Raw genomic sequence first — 21,178 nt, forward strand, 5'->3', positions numbered from 1 at the left:
CACTCTGCGGAGAACTCGATGCCTCCTATCTGGCTCTTCCTTCTCTGGTGGCTTTTGTCACTCTGTAAGTGGGCACTGAGGCGGTACGAGTGACAAGCGTTGGTGTAGCGCAGCCAAGTTTTGCAGTGCCACAGCTATAAAGTTGTGGTCCTCAGGAGAATATTACCCACCCACCACTGGATCAAGATGCTACGGCGGAAATCATCCAACGCCTCGGAAAAAGAGCCGGCCCAGGTGCAAAAGAAGAAGGTAAGAGTCGCCATCATTTCTGCATGTGTGACTGTGTATTGAAGAGGAAGACAAGGGCAGAAGATGATGTTTTATTCCTCGGTGGTCCTCTCTGGAGGTCTCCAACGTCCCACACTCAAGGCCAAAACACATCCTTATACAAAAATATAAATGCAATGTGACGTGCTTTTGGCCTTATTTAAAGCTTGTGCTGCATGTGGCCGAGAGGGATTTTAAAATGAAATTGTGAACAAGTCCTGAGATTTTTAAATCTGCAGTTTAAGAACTGAAGCGGTATGATTGTTCAGGTTGATGCGCATGGCTGTGCCCTGGTTCCTGTAGACGCATCGCATCTCACCGCACATCCTGAAGCTGGCGGAGAGCAAAGCATCCAAACAGAGATCCTCAATTCAAATTGACACGTCTGCATGTCTGCACTCGTTCCACTCCGACACGTCTGCCTCAGCGGTTATAGTTTACAGAATTGCTCTTATTTTCCATTTGATCTCGCGTGTACAACGACAGTTTCGATATGTCTCTTTCTGTGAAACTGCAGGTGCTTAGTTGGTTCCTGTCACTCGAGATCTGAATGTTATTGCTGTTGTACGTCAGATTTTTTTAAAGCATTATTTCGTCTCATAGCCATATCCAGAGCAGAAGATGTTGTGTGGAGTTGATGATTTTATGGAGGACAACATTTATTCAGCAGTTTCCTCTTTAGTCATGTTTGAGTTATGAGTAACCCTATCAGTCGATATCTGGCAAATTGCAACATCTTATGAATTGGTGTATTTTTGTAGAACCTTGTGGGAAAGTTTGTTAAAATTTGGCAACATACTCTGCTTTTGTGGCCTGTAGTTAGAAACTATCAAGGGAAACCTGCATCACGGGAAGTAAATTCAATCCTGTAGTTTTTATTTACTGTCTATACAATTTCTTGCACATTGGGTTGCTTACTGTAGCAGAGTGCATGAGTCTGTTGCCTGGATTGTGCACATCTCTGCAGGGATTGGTTAGTGACATACACAAGTTTGCTTTTAACAAACCCACTTCCTGTGCAAGTAAAAAGTTTAGATAAGAGACAAAGTAGAACTGGAACAAAGATATTCACACAGTGGCGCACAAAACCATAAACGACTATCTTAGAGGTGACATCTTAAAGTGCCTTAACAATATGAATAAACTTTATTTAAGTCTTATATTTCCAGCAAAAACCCTTTGTACTTAATGTGTTATTTTTTTAAACGTTATTTTGGCAAGACGTGCTAGATGTAATGTGTAAGACACCGTAATGTAAAATGTGAGTCAACATTTATGAAAACATTTGCGTGTTTCACATTGTGTCATTTGTAGTACTTATTCTTCACTGGCCTCTGGGTATAAAGAAGTTATTTGTACATTAGAAGAGTTACTCTAGTTACTCTAGAGGCTCGATGATGCTTCACAACTATTGATCTGGATATATTCGTATGGATTTATATGAAAAGTTAATGGGCATTATAAACAAATCTGGAGTTCATGTGGCACAGGGGAACATTTTAAAAGCATAATGCTTGATGACTCTATATCAAATGTGCAACAGTACAAAACAAAATACAATAAACATTGATATTTATAATATGTTAAAAAAACAGCTTTCTTTCGGACTTTCATTGCAGTATAAGATGGCTGGACAGATATAATGAAATGGATTATTGTAATACTATGGTTCTGTTACTTTAATGTCTCTCTGTTTTCTTAACTGTTCACAGCTGTCTCTGCAAAGGTCCAGTAGCTTCAAAGATTTTATGAAGCCAAAGGCATCATCTCCTGTAGTGGTTTCTGAAGCCACTTTAGATGAAACGGTGGGTCCCTTCTTAACTTTCTGTGAAATCTCAATATACACATTTCTGAGCATTTTTAAACCTTGCACCTCTAGAATACACTTGGGCCTCACAATCGCTTCATCTGTCAACTGCATCGTTTTAAAAAAACCTAGACAGGATATTATTTTTCATGCGCCAACCATGCAGAGAGCCTGCGATGTCTGCATATCACGCATAACTTTAACAAGTGAAAATACGGAGAAATATCATCTGGCTGTGAAATGGTTTATGAAGGTTCATGAGTCCATCAGCATTCTGTGGTGGTGAATGACGTGCGGAGGAATGTTTACAAGGTTATTGTAGCGGATGGATGTAAAATCCCCTTGGGGTTCACATGTAGTTTTGTTTTTTGATAACTGCACACATTGATGCACAGGATGAGCCTGTGACATTAATCAGAAAAAGGAGGAGCCACATTATGACTGGTAATGACATGCAAATCACAGACTTAACAGGAATCCCTCATGAACATACGGGCCCAACTGTGGTTGAAAAAATATGAGCTGATTCAGCCCAGCTAGGAAAGTGTCCTGAAATAACATTGCATGAGTTATTAATAACAAGAGAAAGAAGCGCAAACAAATTTATGATTAAAAAGTGTCATTGAGATCACAATAAATCTTCAATTAAAAGTCTCTTTTTCTTTGACAAGAAAGAATAAGACATTTATATTCACTTCTTTGCACTGAGCAACCAGTCTAAATGTGAGAGCAAGCAACACAGCAACAATTATTCATTGTCTGTAGCCCTTTTTAGACAGGAGGAAGTTTGATGAGACAAGAAGACACATTTAGTTGCTACTAAGTAAGTGGGCAGTAAATATTATTCAGTTTTTGTGACTTTTTTTAGCAGTTTGAAGGTGCACCAGCAGATTCTGGAAAAAGTAACGGGAAACTGGGAAAGAAATGGAGAAATGTTATAACTCGCACAATGACACGTAAAACGTCCAAGATGGTACAGAAAGCCCTTGCAGAGGAAGGGGTGAGTTTAAAAACAAATCTTACTGTACATATCGCTGTTGTCATTCTGAAGCCTTGTATGTCCATATTTGGTGATTTTTATTTTTGACATAAACCACTACTTTTAGTCATTTGGTTTTGCAAATATCTAACTTATAAAAAGTGTTAAAAGGTGCTTGTCAACTTTGACAACATAATATTTATTCATTAAAAATTTGAGTTTTTTTCTATTTACTGAAAAACAGCTTATTTGAACAAACAAGGTTCTGGAAGGACAGCGACGATATAAGACATATTCATATTATACATTGTAAAAAAAATTAAGGGGGTTATTTGGCAGAATTTTCACATATTTTTTATATAATAAACTGCACATTTAGAATTTGGTTGTTAAGTAACCTCTTCAATAAATCTGTCCTTTACGCCCCAGCTGCCCGAATATTTTTAGAGGAATGTTTTAACAAAGTAAATATTTAAAATAAAATAAAATGCATAAAAACAACTGTAAAAACATACTGCAGAAAATTACTTTATATTTACACTGTATATCGTGCCACATTTGACTACATTTCTCTACAGTGTCCATATTAAATCCCACTACAATTATTTCAAAATGTTGTATAGAGAATATTACAATCGATATGCTGTAAAAGTCTAAGAGAGCAAACTTGAAGTACTCTCAAATTTTAATAAATGTGAAAAAATCAATTATTTCCATTTTTGGATAAACTGTCCCTTAAAGCATGCCAAGTTTAGATAACAACTTAGATAACATAACTGGTTAAACATATTGAATTTGTCTCCCCCCTGTGGACGAAACAGTATATGTCATGTATTTAGCAGCATCTCTCCCATAATAGTAGTCTAGATATATCATAATGTTATTCTTAAAAAAGGATCCTCCTTTGTTATGTGAATTCCAGATTGAGAGTGGAGAAGATGGCTCGATGTCCCCCATGTCTCCATCCGACTGGATGCCAGATCTCACCGCTGGAAACAGAACATCTGTTTGCTCCAACAGCTCAGAGGACACATTACACCACCCTCTATCACGCCAGCTCTCTGGATGTAAGCCTGCGCTGGTAATCTTACACCGGCACGATATGAAGCTGTAATGAGAAGATAAGCTGATTTGATTTTGTTGTGTTGTGCAGGTGCTGACAGACAAAGTCTGGACAGCGGCTTCAGTCAGAGAGACAGTATGAGACTAGAGGACAGCACCTACACAGGGCCTTTCTGTGGAAGAGCTCTGGTCCACACTGACTTCACCCCCAGCCCGTATGATATGGAATCTCTCAAACTGCAGGTATATTAATAAGGGCCATATAGTTTGTGAAAATGTTTTGTGGAATAAAGTATGAAACACCTTCATTGTCCATGCTGACATTTTGTTCAATGCACAGAAAGGAGACATCATCCAAATTATTGAGAAGCCACCGGTTGGCACCTGGACTGGTAAACTCAACAACAAAGTGGGCTCTTTTAAATTCATCTATGTCACAATATTACCAGATGAGAAGACGCCACCAAAGAGGAAACGATGTATGAGCCGGAACAAAGCCAAACCAAAAAGCTTAGAGGAAGTTCTACAGAGAATAGGCTTGTCAGTAAGTCTTGAGTTTCTTTATTGCATGAAGAGCCAAGCTGATTTAAATGAAATCCCTGATTAAAATGAAGTCTTAATAATGCGTCACAAGTTAACCACTGAACATCATCGTGTCCCTAGGAGCTGGGATCTCTCCTGTCTATGCATGGCTTCCAGAATTTGGAGGACTTCAGTGGTCTGAAGGAGTCCCACCTGAACGAGTTAAACATTACAGACCCTGAGCAATGTGCCAAGATAATGAAAGTAACAGAACTGCTTCTTGAATGTAAGTACATGTCCAAAGTCAAGATCCAAAAATACCTGAATGTACTAATATATACTAATAACCAAATGTTCTTTATCTTCTTCAGCGGAGGACGAATCGGAGGAAGAGGAGAAAAAAACTGAAATGCCAAGAGACTCAGGCTGTTACGAGAGCACAGAGAACCTGGCGAACGGACGCGAGGAGCCTCCGGCGGATTCTCAGGAAGAGCCAGAGACAGATCCTGATAGACAGATAAAGCTGGAGGATATTCAGCAGCAGCTGGAGGAGATGAAGGTGGAAGAAAGTGCAGAGAGTCAAGCAGAGTGAAGCTGTAACAGTGTTTTACTTTTATCTTGCTTTTCGGATGGATTGAGAGTATTTGTCACATCCACATGCTGGACTGAAACCAAAGGAACAAAATTCATTATTTAAATTGCATCGCCTATTGAGAGAGATGGAAGAGATGGTGTGAAGATACTATCATTTTATGGACATAATTCTTGTTTCTGTAACACCGTCACTTTAGTTGGGTCATAAAAACTGAAACCACAATGACGATCTGGGAATTAAGAAAAAAATGAAACATTTTCGTCATATATCAAACAGGTTAAATATACAGTGCATTACTATTGTATGTATGAACCGTTGCTTTCTACTATCTAAGAAATGTCATCTTCGTCTCTTTATTTGTGAAGTAGCATTTTATATACAGTACTACTAATTTACAGTTTCTTCTTCAAGATGAATGTACAGTGTAATATGCAACAGGTGCGCTCAAAAATATTTTTGTGGGACGAAATGGAGGGAAAAGCACATTGGTTAGTTTAATGTACATGCATATTCTTTTGCTATCTATTTCAGTTCCCGTTTACGGTAATGATGGTTATCGTTTGGTCGGGGTGGTCATCTTGTTGTCATGTTTCAGTTTCTATGCTTGATCTGTTGTAGCTGTTTTTTTCTTTGTATTGATGTCACGCTTTCAGCTGTATTTCTATGTGTCGTTTCCTTTTTCTACTAAATGTCTTTTTTACAAAAAATGTTCATTAAGTAACCATAATAATACCATATATAATTTAATGAACATACACATACATACAAATTCATAAAGTAGAAAGTGAAGCGTATGAGATACATGATCACAGTGTCGTTGCCAAGCAAAGTGAACATCATTTGTGATGGTTTATAACGTATACATTATGCATTGTAAATAGCTATAGAGCAGACCATCATTTGCTAATATTCCAAACCTACACAGCTCTACACGGACTTGGCATTAAAAGTTTTGATTTTGTTGCGTCTCAATAGGTAAATCAGCACATTGGCTGTACCGTAATTGCACGTCAAAGTTAAAAAAACAAGTTGGGATTCATTCAGTACAACAAAGTACATTAACATATGTTAGTAATACCTTCAGCCTATCAAATGAATATTCACATCCTTCATACAGTTACAGTTACATTGTAATCGATCATCATCACAACTGTTCACACAAAAATACAAAAAAAAATCAACTGAAAAATGATCTGACAGAAGCACATTCTGAGGGACTAGTGTTAGCTTAAAAATTAGTGTTACATCTTCTGCAATAAAAGATTTGTACCCTTAACATCAGAACGACATGATCTAACAGTTAAACTATATCACAAGCATTCCAGTTTATACACTGCTGGATGACATCAGACTGTCTGTTTTAAACAAAATCCCTATCTTCCCACAATACTGCCAAATCTACTCATCTGAAACACAAAAACGTGTGTTTGTTTATAAAGGCCTGTGAAATCTGCGTAAACGCACGAGTCCGTAGCTTCCCGATGTCTGTGTTCCCTTATGTGTGGTCATGAATGTACCACGGTGAGATTAATAAAGGTGACCAATAAAGGTGTATTCTAATAAACAAACACTGGGGCAAGTTTTCCTATCTTAAAAAGTGAAAAGAATACTGAATCTGAATCCACATGTCATCAATGAAGTTGGTTGGTGGGTTTTCAGGTGTGCATTTAAAACCTTCATGTTAAAAGTCAACTTAATCTGTCATTTGTTCTGCCCACGGAAACACCCTTTTCTGTTGTCATATGAGTAATATCTCACTCAATCTGAGAAGACAGAAAAGAAAGGAATGACTTGAGCATTTGTATGATGCTGGAATGTCAAAGATGGCTGCGAGATTTCAAATAAATTACAACACACGGAGGTAAGATGATAGAAATCACACCGTTGATAATGCAGGCATTTTTTTCTACATATAAGTGTTTCCATTTTTAAAGTATGTACATTTACTCGATGGCTTTTTTGCTTTCTGTGATACATCAATGTTGTATAAAATTGTGTGAGTAACATTAGGACATGTAGGTTTGCAGATGGTCTTGGTTGTATGTTATAGGACAGCATACTGTAGATAAGGCACTCATACTGATGTCTGTCAACAGCAGCTCGGCCTGTTCTCACTGACACACAACAAACGTACACGCACAGCTTCCACCATCCACTCCGACTGTACAACTCTGAGCTGATCTGTATGATCGATCCATCATGAGATAAAAGCATAATGTCATTTTAACTGCAGCAGAAGCTATGGCTAAAGCACTTTCCTTTCCACTTTGAAAACACAAAAATATCTATTACGGAAGCTGTAAATGTGTGTTTCACAGGGTACACGAATGGTTCGAAGGAATAAAAGAAGCAGGCTATTCAGGAACAGGTAATGACACTGAAAAAAAGACATTTCACAAGCTCATTGAGCCAAGGAATTTTCTCATCAGTCCTCTGGGCTGTCCATTGTCAGTCTATGGCTCTACATACTTCTCGTTGTGAGTTATGTCATGCTGTGATTTACAGAGGAGAGAATCAAGACCTCTAGATTTTGGAGTGTTTGAGTAGGATCCAGGCAGAGGGATCTGCACATCAGAGTCAAAAAGCCCAGCGGTACATGGACTGTTTTTCTGTGTGTTATGCACATTGAGAGGTTCGGGAAGTCACTGCTGGGAAAAACACTGCTCACGCTAGTGGGCAGATTCTTTGATGACCGTAGGAGCGACGGCGTTAGGGGACGATGGGTGCGGATTACTGGACGAGGGAGGTTTCTCTTCTTTTGGGGAATTGGTTTTCTGGGTGCCTGCACCAATGCTAGGTTTGGCTTCGTCGGGTGTGTGTTCGTTGGGAATCAGGGGAGCTGTGGATTTCTGCAGGAAGGAAAAAGAAATCATTAGCTAGCAGACCTTCACTTGGACAGCAGATCATCTAGTGATATTATATTTGGTGGAACATCTAAAAAACATAATACAGCTTATAGCTAATTACATCCTTTTTTCACTTGAGCATAGTTAAAAAAACGTTTGTTAAAAATCACTACATACATTTTGATGATTTTACACAGCTTTTGAAACTGCGTATTGTGATTATGTACATATGTCGAAATATGTATTGTACAGTAGTGCTATGCTGTTTTTTCTAAACATGATGTGCCAACATTCGTGGATTTAATTGTTTTGTTTTTTATTTTGAGCCATTAGTTCCTGTTTATGGTAATACTCAAAAAAACTATTTTACGATACTGATCACTTTATTTTAACAATTAATTTTGTTTTAACAGCATTGTGTTAGGTTTTTTGTTCAAAATAAATTGAATTGTGTACTGTAAACGGACTAAAACTGTTATTTTTTGGCTTAACATAGTTCAATCAAGTAGATCAAAATAATATTTGATGCTTGTTCAATTTACTTAAATAAATCAAGTTTACACAACACAATTATTTTGAACCACTTTACTTGATCCAGTTATAAGTCATGTTTCAGTTTCCATGCTTGATCTGTTGTAGCCATTTTTTCTTTATATTGATGTCAGTCTTCCTCTCAGATGTATCTGTTCTATTAGTGTCATTCCATTTTATCAAATTTTTATTTTGGAAAAAGTGTCAATGGTTATAAAGTAATTGTAATAATACAATTTATATTTGAATGAACATACAAACACACATAAATTCATTAAGTAGAAAGTGAAGCGTATGAGATACCTGTTGAAATTTTTTTTTAATCTGTTGTATACATTTTTGTCACTTTTTGAACTTTGCTTAAAATACTATTTTATAATATAATATAGTGAACTTAAAAATACGTTAAATTACACGAGACCATTTCAAAATTATTTTTAGATTTTCTAAATTTAGTATTTATAGGTATGTGTTTTAGTAAAATAATAGAATAAAATGTATTATGTCAAATTTCAAATAAAAAAATGGTTTATATTCACTTTTAAGGAGTACAAAAGAAATATGTGAATTTTGGGTAAAGTTAAAAAAAAACTCGATTTTTATCACAGTTTTATGCGTATTGTCATGGTGTCAGTCTTTCACATTGCTGTTGGATGTCTTTATATCACTTCTGAGGTTTGATTTTGTTGAAATTCAACAGGCACTGGACTGGAATGACCAGAACACATCTAAAAATGTTGATTAAATGAAAATTTGTAATAGTCTCTTAATTTTTTGGTCCGCGACTGTATGTCCACAGGACAACTATAGGAAAATGTCCAATAATAATTCATAAGATCTCTGCCCATTTAATCTGTGGTGGGGCCCATAAAATGGAGAGAAAAGACCTATAATTTCTTTTCTATTTTGTAACAGTTACCCAAGAATGTCATGTAATGGTTATATAAACATCCAGGTCTTACATATGACACTGTGTAGATTACAGCAGACATTTCTCAGGGCTCTTGCATAACCATTTACCCTATGAAAGCCACACCAAAGGTAAAGCAGCTTAATGCATTAATTTACTCTACATGTTTCTATCCACCCCCCTCTACCCTTCCGAGCTCTCAGGGTAATTGATTTAGGCTTTTTCGCAGACTCATTTCTCAATGCACTATGGCAGCGAGCAACATCCGTGCCAAGCGTGCACTCACTCATTCGCTCACACACTCTTAATAATTGCTGTCTTACTGTGGTTTGTGGTGCAGGAGGGCTGGTTTTAGTTGTAGGAGCAGTAGATGCATCAGAGGGGGCGGGGCTAGATGGGTCTTCGATCATGACCCCTCTTCTGTCCAACACACTGTTAGATAAAAGAGAAAGATGGATATAATTTTGTGTTATTGTAACTCCTCATATCAACATTATTTCAGTAATGTCTGGGCACATCTAATATAAAAAGAAATACCACATACCTGGGGTAAGTAGGTCCACACAGAACCTCACAGCAGTTCTTGATGATGTGCTTGTGACTGTAAGGGTTCTGGACACGGTTCTTTCCTGACCACGAGCCTTTGATCTGTATGGTAGATATAAGACAAATAAAACTTAAAAAAGGGCAAAATGTCAGATCTGCCACTGAACGCAACCGAATAAAAATCCAGCATTCTATCAGATCTTCACTCCTCTGTGATGTTTTATTTTACTAAGCATAAAAATAGGAGCTTATAAAAGATCTCTGCACATCTAAATAAAGGATTACGGTTTCATTTCCATCTACTTTCCCAGGGGTTTCACTTGATCTACTCAAGCACTTCAAGGTTCCTCGTCTTAAAACGTAAGATAAGCTTCCTCTTCCATTACGGTTTCAACTGCCCCATGTATGGCAGGCATTATGATAAGAGGAAGACGATCTCATCTTTCATTTCTACTCGTTGTTAATAAAGTTTTGTTAAAGCTGCATTTTGTAAGCAATGTGCCAACAGCCACACTAACAGTACTGCAAATATAGCGACTGTTTCCAAACACGTTTCCTAAAATACCCGATCATCCAATGCTCAAAAGAACAGGTAGTCCCGTCCACAACTCACTCTGAAAAACTAAATGTTGAATGCTACCGTCTGTAAAGTAAGTCACCTTGGATAAAAGCATCTGCTATCTAAATGTAAAAGTGATTCTTTGCCGTTTAAGGTTGTCATAGAAACAAGTTATATGTTCAGTGAACACCTATTGCAGCTATAAAAAACACTTTAGTTATGTTTTAAAATTTTTTTGTCTTTTACCCGAGTTTGATTGACAGCTATGGCTGTGTGTGCAGGTATAATTATGTCTATTATTAGCAAGATCATAATTATTTATGCCAATCAACCACAAACAGTCATTGTGTCACACCAAATTACTTCTACATATTTCCATTGCACCTCTCTCTCTTTCCTGTTTCTCTATCACTCTGTCTTTTCCCTCAACGGTGGGACAAGAAAAGCTTGAGGGCAGGTGTGGAAAGCAAGCATCCAAAATGAGTCATTAGGGTTAAGTGTGAGAGCATCACTAGCCCAAAACAACATATTCTGCAGTCTAATCTAACAACGAAATCATCAATAACAACTATAGAGAACCAGGGCGTTATAAATGCTTACATAATGTTTACATACACATACGTATGTGATATGAGCTACTTCCTACAGGTACAAATCTTGTATCTACTGGAAATAAATTCCATGTTACGATGGTCCCCAGTGCTTCCTTATCACCAAGACAGCACTGTTGCCAAGGTGATTGCTGGATCTAGTGTGCTGAAATGCTCTAGGGCAATGTGTATATCTTTCCAGCCATGTGACAACGGCAACAGTAGACTTTGGAACAGACAGGAAAAGCAGACTTACATCCTCATTGGTTGTCTGGTTGAGGGAGATCAAGTAGGTGTGGAAACCAGTCAGTCCCACTACGGACCAGAGGGTAAAGAAACAGACAAGAACCTCCAGCACAGTGGAACCGAGTCAAGGAAACATCCGGCTCAAAATATTTACAAAGTTCAGGTGGAGACTCGCTCTTGTTCAAAACAGTTGCTTAAGCTTTTTATTGAACTATCAATCACTGTTGACAGCAGAACAAATATCGAACGTTGATACGGAGTCAATGCTTTGTTGTGTTATACAAAGCTTGTATGGTTTTAGAATGTAAATGTGCTGTTGCTCAGATATACGTGACGTAACAAAAGCTTTGTTTCTGTTTAAATGTAAAATTGTGGAATGTCATCATATTGCATGACTTCTTTATGAAGAGCTTGTTATGTTTTTTATCTTCAATGACATTCAAGGATATGTTCCAGGTGTTTCCTTAAGAGTATTCACAAATCCTGAGTGCACGGAACCTGCAAAAAACAAGACTTGGTAAATGAACCTGCATTCATGAATGTATCAACACAGTATCAGATGCATCTTGCTTTCCTTCTCGCATCATTACATGAACTGGATTTTTCAGATCGACCCACGCTCTGCCAGAGGTGATAAGTTTGCACTGTTCACAGGCTCCTTATCAACCAGTGTTATAAAAAAAGAAAATTAAAGGGCCAGCTACAAAAAAATTGAGAAAGACATATTTATATTATGACATTCCAAACCCATATGCTGTAATAATGTTTTGTAATTATTAATTATTGATGTAACTATTAATTGTTTTCATTTGGAGCTTGGCAGACATTGTTACTATGAATAAGTGGTGCACTGCAAACTAGGGTTATCGAGGTGCCATAAACATATAGTATGATGCTATATCAGCTCAAGTATCATGTTCATGTTTTTTTTTTGTATGACAATTGTATTAAATAAAAGATTTGTTGAATTTTGTTGTATGATAATTTTATAAAATAAACAATTTGTTGAATGGGTCCTGTAGTTTTTTCTCATTTAAAGAAACCCTATTGTACATTGACATCTAGCGGTTGAGCTTGGTATCACAGTTTAAAATCAAAATATTGGCGTGGCAAGTTTAGCCAAGTAACGGTTCTCGGTTTCTTTTGCTTGGTACTACGATACTACGGTTTAACAAATATAGTGACATTGTGGGTATTTTGAAGCTTTAGCATTGCGATGCTACTGTAGCACCTATTGTGCTCACCAGAAAGACATAACCAAACACACATTTTTAAACCATATTTTTTTAAAGTTTTTTATAATGGCAGAAATTTTATTTTGGGTAAAGTTTTAACCAAGTGTGTTTTGCTCCGAACTGAGAACACAAGCTTAGAGCAAATTGTCCAGACTTGCTTTCTCTCTCTCTGTCTGTCTGAAGTGGACGGAAAAAGACAGAAAAAGCAACACCATTTACAAGAGCATCATGGCCCTTCCAATATCAAGATACTCTTTTTGGACTTTAAACTCTAGCGTTTGTCTGCATATTGAATGTCCTTTATAGCCGCTTGTTTTCCCAGAAGTCATGACCATAAAGCCTGTTGACCATCTGTGAATTTAAATGATTATTGATATAGTTTCCTCTTTCAAGTAATCGGATTCTGTATCTCACGACTCCTAAGTGAAGTTAAGCACAAGCGCATATAGTATATACAGACACAGATTCTTGATACTCACGCAGAACCACATGGACGATGTCAAAGGCGAAGATATAGATGGTGAGCAGAGACAGGGAGAGTGTGAACAAGTAGAAATATCTGTAATTCCTTTTGCCTACACAGTTTCCGACCCATGGACAGTGATGGTCGAAGCGATCTGAGGGAAAGACGTGAAAGAATCTTTAGAGAATCTAATTAAAACACTTTATAAATAAAGCCTAAAACATTTTTAATGCCAGTTTTAGGAGTTGGCTGTTGACGGAGAACAGCAGATATTTTTAACCGCTTGGATATAGTTATCGTGTGCGTGTGTGTGTAGCAGGTGCAGGCAGCTCAAACAAACGGACCTCTGTTTAGGATGACAGTGTAAGTAGACCATAGCTAAACCCTCAGAGAATGCTATACTAATATATAACCATATGCATCTCAGTGACCTAGTGTGTCATCAATATACTATTATACTGGTGTCAAATGTGTTTAGAATTCTTGTGCATAGACATATTAAACAATAATGTTTCTACGATTCCCCCCTCCAACCATCATAACTGCCTGCCCCACATTATTTTTTTGTGCCTAAAACAAATTAAATCTAGTACAAACACCCACAAACCTCCAATAAACTCCACGAAATGCCTCAGCTATACAAAACAACAGATTTCTTTCTAAGCTTTTTATACAGATAGAAGGTAAACAGTTCCCACTGATATGTTTAGGCGTTGAGGTTGGTTGTTAGTGAATTGCAATGCGATTGCAAAGATGTTCTCAAGGGTTTCTAGTGTGTTGCTGAATTAAATTAAAATGTATTACACAGAATTGATAAAACTGCACGAAATAACAAGTATCCCATACACTTTAAAAAACTGTCTAGGATAAAAACACAATAAAGCCAAAGGCTTATTTCCATTGCGGTCCTCAATGTTGATACAAAGATTAAAGGCTATGTACAGAAGAGACAGAAAAGACAAACATACCTTCTAATCATATATTATAACTACACAACAGAAACAAAATAGAAACACAAATCCAACCACAGTGACAACTACCTTACTAGCATCTCATAACAACCATTTTTTCAATACCCTTTTAAGACTCCTCAATTCCTTTGAACTTATTCTATACTATTACACAAGTATATAAAAACATTTTTCCCCACCACCTTCTGAATTTACATGTACAAATGTTAAAATCCCTACCCCTAGTGTCATACAGATGTTGATTTCTCACCATATGAAAGTAATTCACTAAATAGCTTGTCATACCCAATTTAAAAAAAAAAGCATACGAGGATGCAGTTTTAAAATTAGTCTAACTAACTATTTTTGTGCTATTTGTAATTTATTCTTCGTACTCTGGGAACAGCTACTGTACAAAAAAAGACGGTTGCATAATCAAAATGTGGTGGAATCAAGGCATTTGCCAGCCATTTTAAAGAATAAACATCTACAGGGTATATACAGAAATCGTGGAGCTAAATTTGATAGTTTTTAAAACTTTTACATACATTTTAAGACCTAATCGCCACATCATGTTTTAATCGTTACATTGGCTTCACTTTAAATGGCTGGTTCACCCAAAAGTTCTGTCTGTATTAGAAAGAGAAAAGAGGCTATGCTAATCGTCTTCCGACACAGAGCCGTAGCCTCGCGGTTATTCCCAGAGAGAGCCATTCTGCCATGGTTTCAACTCTTTATCCTCAAACCATTTGCACGAAAACTTTAATTTCCCCATTAGTCAACGATGTTGTTTAACAACTGGGTGTAAATGGACCTCCCACCATTCACCTATACTTAAAGATTAAATTCAGGCAAACCTTAGCATATGACCTCTTTGGACAAACATGAAAAGATGATAAACAATTTATTACCTTGGAAAATGGCATTCAAGACTTTTTAATACTTTTTAAGGGCCTTCATTTTATCTAAATTTATTTATCAACTTTTAATCCTTTTAAGACCCTGCGGACAACCTGATCTTATAAGTCAGCTTGCCCTGCGAAAAACTTTATCCTACCACATATTTTTGCAAGCATTTTGCAAGCCATACAGTCACCAGTTAATTTACTATCTTATAGGAAACCCAAATAATTTACCACACATTTTGTCTCTATAACCACATCATTAATTTTGACCGAAAAACTAGAATCCTGCTTGTTTAATTTCATTCTGGAAGCTGGCTTAGTTTAACCTAAATGCAAAAATAACTTATAATCTAAAAAACTATTTGAAATCTCTTTTAACTGCAAGGACAATCAGTTCTCTGCTACCACTTTATCCCGATGAGCTACCAAAATTGCTGCATCATCCGCGTAGAGAGAAAAAGTTCCACTGAGCATGCCACCTTTAAATGTTTCAAAGAAAAAACAAGGGGCCTAAAATGTTCCCTTGAGGAACACCGCAAGAAATTGGTAGTGTATCAGACATTTCACCTTTAATTTCCACTAACTGTTTTCTATCTACGAGATACGACTGGGCCCACATCAAACCTGATTGCCTTTAGTTTTGTACAATAAGATTTTGTAATCTATTGTATCAAATGCTCTCTGAAGATCCAACATAACCATCCCACAAAATGTCCCACTATCAACAGTTTTCCTCATTCTATAAGTCGAATGTAATATACAGGTCTCGGTGGAGTTTAAAGGCCTAAAACCTGACTGCATTTCATTCAAAATACTGTTTTTAGAAATATAGTTTTCAATTTGGTTATATACAACTTTTTCCATGATCTTTGACAACACACATATCCATAACCATATCTGATTTGCAACACCTTTTTATGGGTAATCAATGGGTACTTTTCCTTGCTCAATGGGTAGATTTAATATAGATGATACATAAGGGGCTATCAACCCGGAAGCCGTATTTATTTTCAATTCACTAACACAATTGTAGACCTCAATTTCAGCAACTGGGCTCAATTTGAAAGATTCATGAACTACACCTCTTTGTCCATAAAATGACTGAATAACCTTCTCATTATAAATATTAGGGCTTCCTGGGATTTGCTCACACAAGTTATCAGCTAACGATATAAAATAACTATTAAAACCATCAACAGAAATTAAGCTCCCTTCCAACTTTAGATTGTTTTTTGAAGTATTCCTGTTTACCAAATGTGAAAAAACTAAATTCTTTAAGTAGTTTAAGATCCCATTTGCTTCCTTGATCCCATCCCTAACTAATTTCTCCTTTGTTTATAACGCTCAAAACTAATATGATTCCTATCATTCTTGAACTTTTTAACCGGGTGGAGTATTTCATCCGTGATCCACGGTTCAGACTTCTGCTTAACTCTTAGTTTCTTAAAAGGCGCTACTTTTTACCTTTTGTAACACCTTACAAAATGAGTCCTTAAAACACCCCCAAGCTTTGTGGGATGCTGGGATGTTTCTAGAATCTTCTTGGTAGAGACTAGACTGTTCAGAGTGGTTGTTTGCATCAAAACAGATATTTTGGCCTTTGGATGTGGCTGTAAATGCCACAAGTTAAGCGAACAGTTTACCAAAAAATTAAGTCTTTATTTACTTAATTTACTCTTGGCCACCATTGACTACAATAGAAGGATTTCTTTTATTCATTTCTTTGTTCCGTTTAGAAGATATTTTGAAGAATGTAGGAAAGCGAACAGTTCTGGGCCACTTTTGACTACCATTGTAATCGTTTCTACTATGGTAGTCAATGGTGGCCAAGTTTGGTTACAAACATTCTTCCAAATATCTTTCTCTTTGTTCTTCAGAACAATAACATTTATACAGATTTGTAACTACTATAGGGTGAATAAATGATGACCGAATTTTTACTTTTGGGTGAACTGTTCCTTTAATAAGATTTCTTTATTTCTTCAGTGCAAGCATTAAGAAAAGTAATCAGACATGATGTTAATTGCAGCTATGAAGAATAAATGATACACTACATTTAAATATAAAGCATCAGAAGTTTGTTAAAAGCTAAAGTATGTCCAGCAGCAACAGTGATGGTTGCTATGGAAAACTCACCGACACAGTTGTCACAGATGCTGCAGTGGGAAGCACGAGGGGGTCTGAATATCTTGCAGGTGTAGCAGTACTTCAGTTTGACTATCTGATTGTTGATTTGTACATTCCTGATGCGAGGGGGAGGCCGCTGGCCGGCCAGGACGTTCCCATTGGCCGCTTCTGCAAGAGAGTAAGATAGAAACAGTCAACGTGGCAAGTCTCCCCCATTAAGATTCATCTGAATGACACAGTATAGCTACTGAAGGAGCATTAACACACGACCACTCAATACAGCATCTCAATGACACACAACTTTGAAAACCGTAATAAATCACACTTGTAAAGGTTAAAAGTGTGTGTGGTTTTGCTAAATGAGGAGTACAAAATTCAAGTCACTGTGCTTACTGTCATCTGTATGTTTACTCACTCTCATGTTTCTTTCTTCTGCAGAACACAAAAGAAGATATTTTGAAGAATATCGATAACCACACAACACTGGACCATATTGCTTACCATTGTATTGACAAAACCACGGAGACAATTCTCAAAATATCTTATTTTATGTTTCAAAGAAGACAGAAAGTTGTAAAGTTTTAATATGCAATGATAAATTATGACAAATTTCATTTCTTGGGTGAACTATATCTTTCTTGGTCCTGGTCTGTTTGTACACTTGATGTTTTGAGTGCGATTTGAGTGAGATTAACATTTATTTTTTGAAGAAAATATTAACACAATCATTCATTCAGAAAAGGAAGGATATCAACTATTTAAAAAAATATTAAGTTTAGAGGCCATTGTGTATCAACAAGTAAACACAAGATTGATGAATTTTTAAGGGAATAGTTCATGCATTTCCTCACATTCCTGTGGAAATGTACATGTTAGTACAGTATATACAACCACAAAGATGATCAAATAATTTTTTTGGTAGACTTAATCCTTGGAATCCTCAGTTTGTTTAAAAAAATAAACCTCTGTTGTAAATAGTTAATGTTATTCTCTGATTCACTGTAACTAGAGATTTGGTTACAATGAGTGGATATAATGATACCAATAACCATTTTTCAAACTTTATCTCCTTTAATCTAAATAAACAAATCTCAAAGATGCAGAATAGATATTACTTCTCATCCTTTTTTGAGTCCAAGCATTATATGAGACACTTTCATCTAATGATAGCGACTGAAGACTAACCACAAGACTACCTTGTCACGCTCTGAAAAAAAGATAATTTCCTAACATTTGTCAGCTCCCTAGCATGTGTCCAAGAGGCAGAACCGCAATGCATTCTCTGAATTCACATGTCTGGCTTGGATAAAACAGTACATCTGTGCTTGAATCTGAGCCAACATTAGACTATTTAACCAGCTGCACATACCCATACAGACAAAATTATCAAAAATTGGCATATTTAAAACTAGGATGTTGAATTGGAGCGATGGTAACAGAAATTTGAACAGATAAATCATTTTTGGGCTGACAGACCATTTTAAAAAGAGCTGTAATTTGCACATGAATATGTTGTACAAAAGTGAGACCAAACAGAGATGTGCGGATATTTAATGACATCAGAGAACACCAGTTTTTCAGGAGGATTGTTAGAAATACTGAAGTCCTGGTTTAGTGAACATCAATAATAAATACTGTACAGCCTCAGGGCACATCTGAGCATTAACAGTGATGCTGATAAAGGGCCGAGGAGGGATATTTGTAATGCTTAATAAATGTAAAAAAACTTATAACTTCATGCATAATGAACTCACAGTGACCTAGACAGGTATGTGATGAACAATTTCTTTCTTTATGGTTTAAATGTATTTAAATTTACAAAAACATATCATACATCATTTAAAAAAGGGATTGGAATGCTGTGTGCCCATATTGTCGTTATTAAAGCCAGTCCTTCGTGAACTTAAAGGAACAGTTTACCTACAAAATGGACTTTCCATGTTAGGAATAAAAATGGTCAAGTTAATGGGATTGTTTTAGGGGGAACTATTCCTTTAAAACAAGTGTTGTTTGAGGGTGTGTAACAACAGTATGTTAACATTAAAAATAATTACATTTCATTGTATGTAAACATTTGATCAGCACTGGTGTTAAAGGAAAAGAAGGGTTCAGATCTTCTAAAACAATGACAAGCTGGTGACTGAAATGCATCAGGCAATATCCCTTAGAGAGAAGTGAGCAAGCACCACGCAAATGAATCACCGGAAGCAAAGTAAAATGTAAAACGAGAACAGTTAATCTAATCTAATTAGTTCAAAGCAATGACGCTAACCTTTCTGACATTCAAAGTAGGACAATTTCGCAAAAAAATTATAATCACTAAATACATATTAAAGGGGCGCTGCAACGGTGTGTCATGCATTCTGACTTCTTTACACTGTTAAACGTGCTGTCTTCTCATGCTTCACATGGTCAACTTGTCAAAAAACTAGTTGGGTGTATTACGTAGTATCTCTGTGCTCAATACACTCCCCCAGCAATCGTACAGGTTTTGGAAAGTTAAAAATATCTTCTTTTGTGTTCTGCAGAAGAAAGAAAGTCATATGGGATTTGAACTGAAAGGAGGGTGAATAAATAATTTTCAGCTTTGGGTGAATAATCACTTTAAATGTCATAAAGGAAAACCCCAGTTAAACTGTTCTTTAAAATTTGATGTTATTATAAAATCTCAAAATAACACAAACATTTTACGTCAGTCAGAGCAGTTACATCTACAGTTGCAGAGTCTGACTTTAAATTTAAAAAAGCAGATTTTACCAGATGACAAGACAGCCGTGATAAGCAACTCATCAACCTTGAGAGGAAGTCAAGAACACAAGACGTCCAAGATCCGAATTCAAGGTTGATCACACCCAACTCTTAATTTGCTAAACGTAACAAACCCATAAATAAAACACCAAAGCTGATCTTACGACGCCCACTAACGCAGAGCACTTGCTACACTGTTCACTGGGTCAGAACACCCACAGGTGGAACTGATGTGCAAACCTCATTAAAGCTCTGTTCACCTCCTCTGAACGCAGTTAACTTCACACTCACCGATCTCCATCTCAATGAAGCTGGCCTCCTCCGGAAGCGCCCGCGGCAGCACCCCAGGGTCACTGAAGCTGGTTTTTAGCAGCATGGCCATCACGAAGAGAAACAGCAACACTGCAAACACAGGGATGGCAGGAGACAGGTGCACGGCCAGGTACGGGCATCTATGAGGGACAAATGATGAACAACAAGGGTTAGAAATGAGGGAGGAGAGATCATGAAATCACCTTAATGAATACGTTGGCATATAACAAAGTGAAAAATATGTCATTGAAGGGTTCAGAGGGTTAATTTTGTGCCACTTGCAGCATTAAAGGACTTGCAACCACATAGCAACACCAGCTCAACCAATGATGTAGGTTTAGGGCGGGACAAACTTCGGTGTTGCTGGCTGATCTGAAATTAGGCAGTTTGACTTTACAGCGTTAGTTTAACCAAATATAAAAAAGTACAGTACTAAAAGGGACAGTTCACCTTTAAAATGGAAATACTGTCATTATTTACACACTCTGTTGCCATTTCAAACCTGCATGACTTTCCTCTGAAGAACACAAAAGCAGATATTTTGAAAAATGTTGGTTAAAGAAGACTGTTGGACCCCTTTGATTTGCATTGGTTTTGTGTCCATACAATAGAAGTCAATGGGGACCAACAGTTTTTGGTTACCATTTTACATTTGGTGCCATTTTTACAATAAATTTTTCGTGTTTTGCAGAGGAAAGAAAAACACACAGGTTTCATATGACCTCCGGGTGAGTAAATGATGACAGCATTTTCATTTTGAAGGTGATCTATTCCTTTATATTCTTTAGTTATTCATATTTTATGCTCTTTTGAACTAGCATGATTTTATGTATAGCTTTTTTCTTGTTTCTCCACAACTTTGCTAAATCCAACATTTCAGTCTCTTTTAAAACCGTATGAGCCATCTCTGACCCTGATCAAGAAAGGGAAGAGACAAGTCGTTGAGAAAGATGGTTTTCTAATATTTGACTGGCTCAG

At 36.8% G+C, this 21,178-nt stretch overlaps 2 protein-coding genes across 3 annotated transcripts in view; one reads left to right on the forward strand and one right to left on the reverse strand.

Annotated features, from left to right (window-relative positions):
* Window positions 1–6,193, forward strand: sash3 (SAM and SH3 domain containing 3). 2 transcript variants are annotated; one of them, XM_056769577.1, is made up of 8 exons: window positions 1–249; window positions 1,980–2,072; window positions 2,943–3,074; window positions 3,976–4,120; window positions 4,207–4,358; window positions 4,456–4,659; window positions 4,779–4,923; window positions 5,009–6,193. In XM_056769577.1, the coding sequence occupies exons 1-8, from the start codon at window positions 187–189 to the stop codon at window positions 5,227–5,229; spliced, it is 1,155 nt and encodes a 384-aa protein (XP_056625555.1). In that variant the 5' UTR covers window positions 1–186; the 3' UTR covers window positions 5,230–6,193. The 2 variants fall into 2 exon arrangements, with proteins under 2 accessions (XP_056625555.1, XP_056625556.1); XM_056769578.1 differs by having other exon boundaries at window positions 2,946–3,074.
* Window positions 5,963–21,178, reverse strand: part of zdhhc9 (zinc finger DHHC-type palmitoyltransferase 9) — a 25,926-nt gene continuing 10,710 nt past the window's right edge. The window contains exons 2-9 of the mRNA XM_056769576.1: window positions 20,180–20,340; window positions 17,150–17,308; window positions 13,175–13,312; window positions 11,910–11,958; window positions 11,471–11,573; window positions 10,064–10,167; window positions 9,843–9,951; window positions 5,963–8,081 (exon numbers count right to left, since the gene is read on the reverse strand). Of these exons, the coding sequence (XP_056625554.1) occupies window positions 7,902–8,081; window positions 9,843–9,951; window positions 10,064–10,167; window positions 11,471–11,573; window positions 11,910–11,958; window positions 13,175–13,312; window positions 17,150–17,308; window positions 20,180–20,340 (1,003 nt within the window). The 3' untranslated portion in view covers window positions 5,963–7,901. The remainder of the gene's footprint in view (window positions 8,082–9,842; window positions 9,952–10,063; window positions 10,168–11,470; window positions 11,574–11,909; window positions 11,959–13,174; window positions 13,313–17,149; window positions 17,309–20,179; window positions 20,341–21,178) is intronic.

This window comes from Triplophysa dalaica, chromosome 16, assembly GCF_015846415.1.
Source record: "Triplophysa dalaica isolate WHDGS20190420 chromosome 16, ASM1584641v1, whole genome shotgun sequence".
In the NCBI taxonomy this organism is placed as follows: domain Eukaryota; kingdom Metazoa; phylum Chordata; class Actinopteri; order Cypriniformes; family Nemacheilidae; genus Triplophysa; species Triplophysa dalaica.

What these genes read in the sequence shown, in the direction of transcription:
- sash3 (XM_056769577.1), top strand. Translation starts at nt 187, where the DNA reads ATGCTACGGCGGAAATCATCCAACGCCTCGGAAAAAGAGCCGGCCCAG. An exon ending in AAGCCACTTTAGATGAAACG is followed by an intron (nt 2,073 to 2,942) that starts GTGGGTCCCTTC and finishes GACTTTTTTTAG; the next exon opens with CAGTTTGAAGGTGCACCAGC. An exon ending in AACAGAACTGCTTCTTGAAT is followed by an intron (nt 4,924 to 5,008) that starts GTAAGTACATGT and finishes TATCTTCTTCAG; the next exon opens with CGGAGGACGAATCGGAGGAA.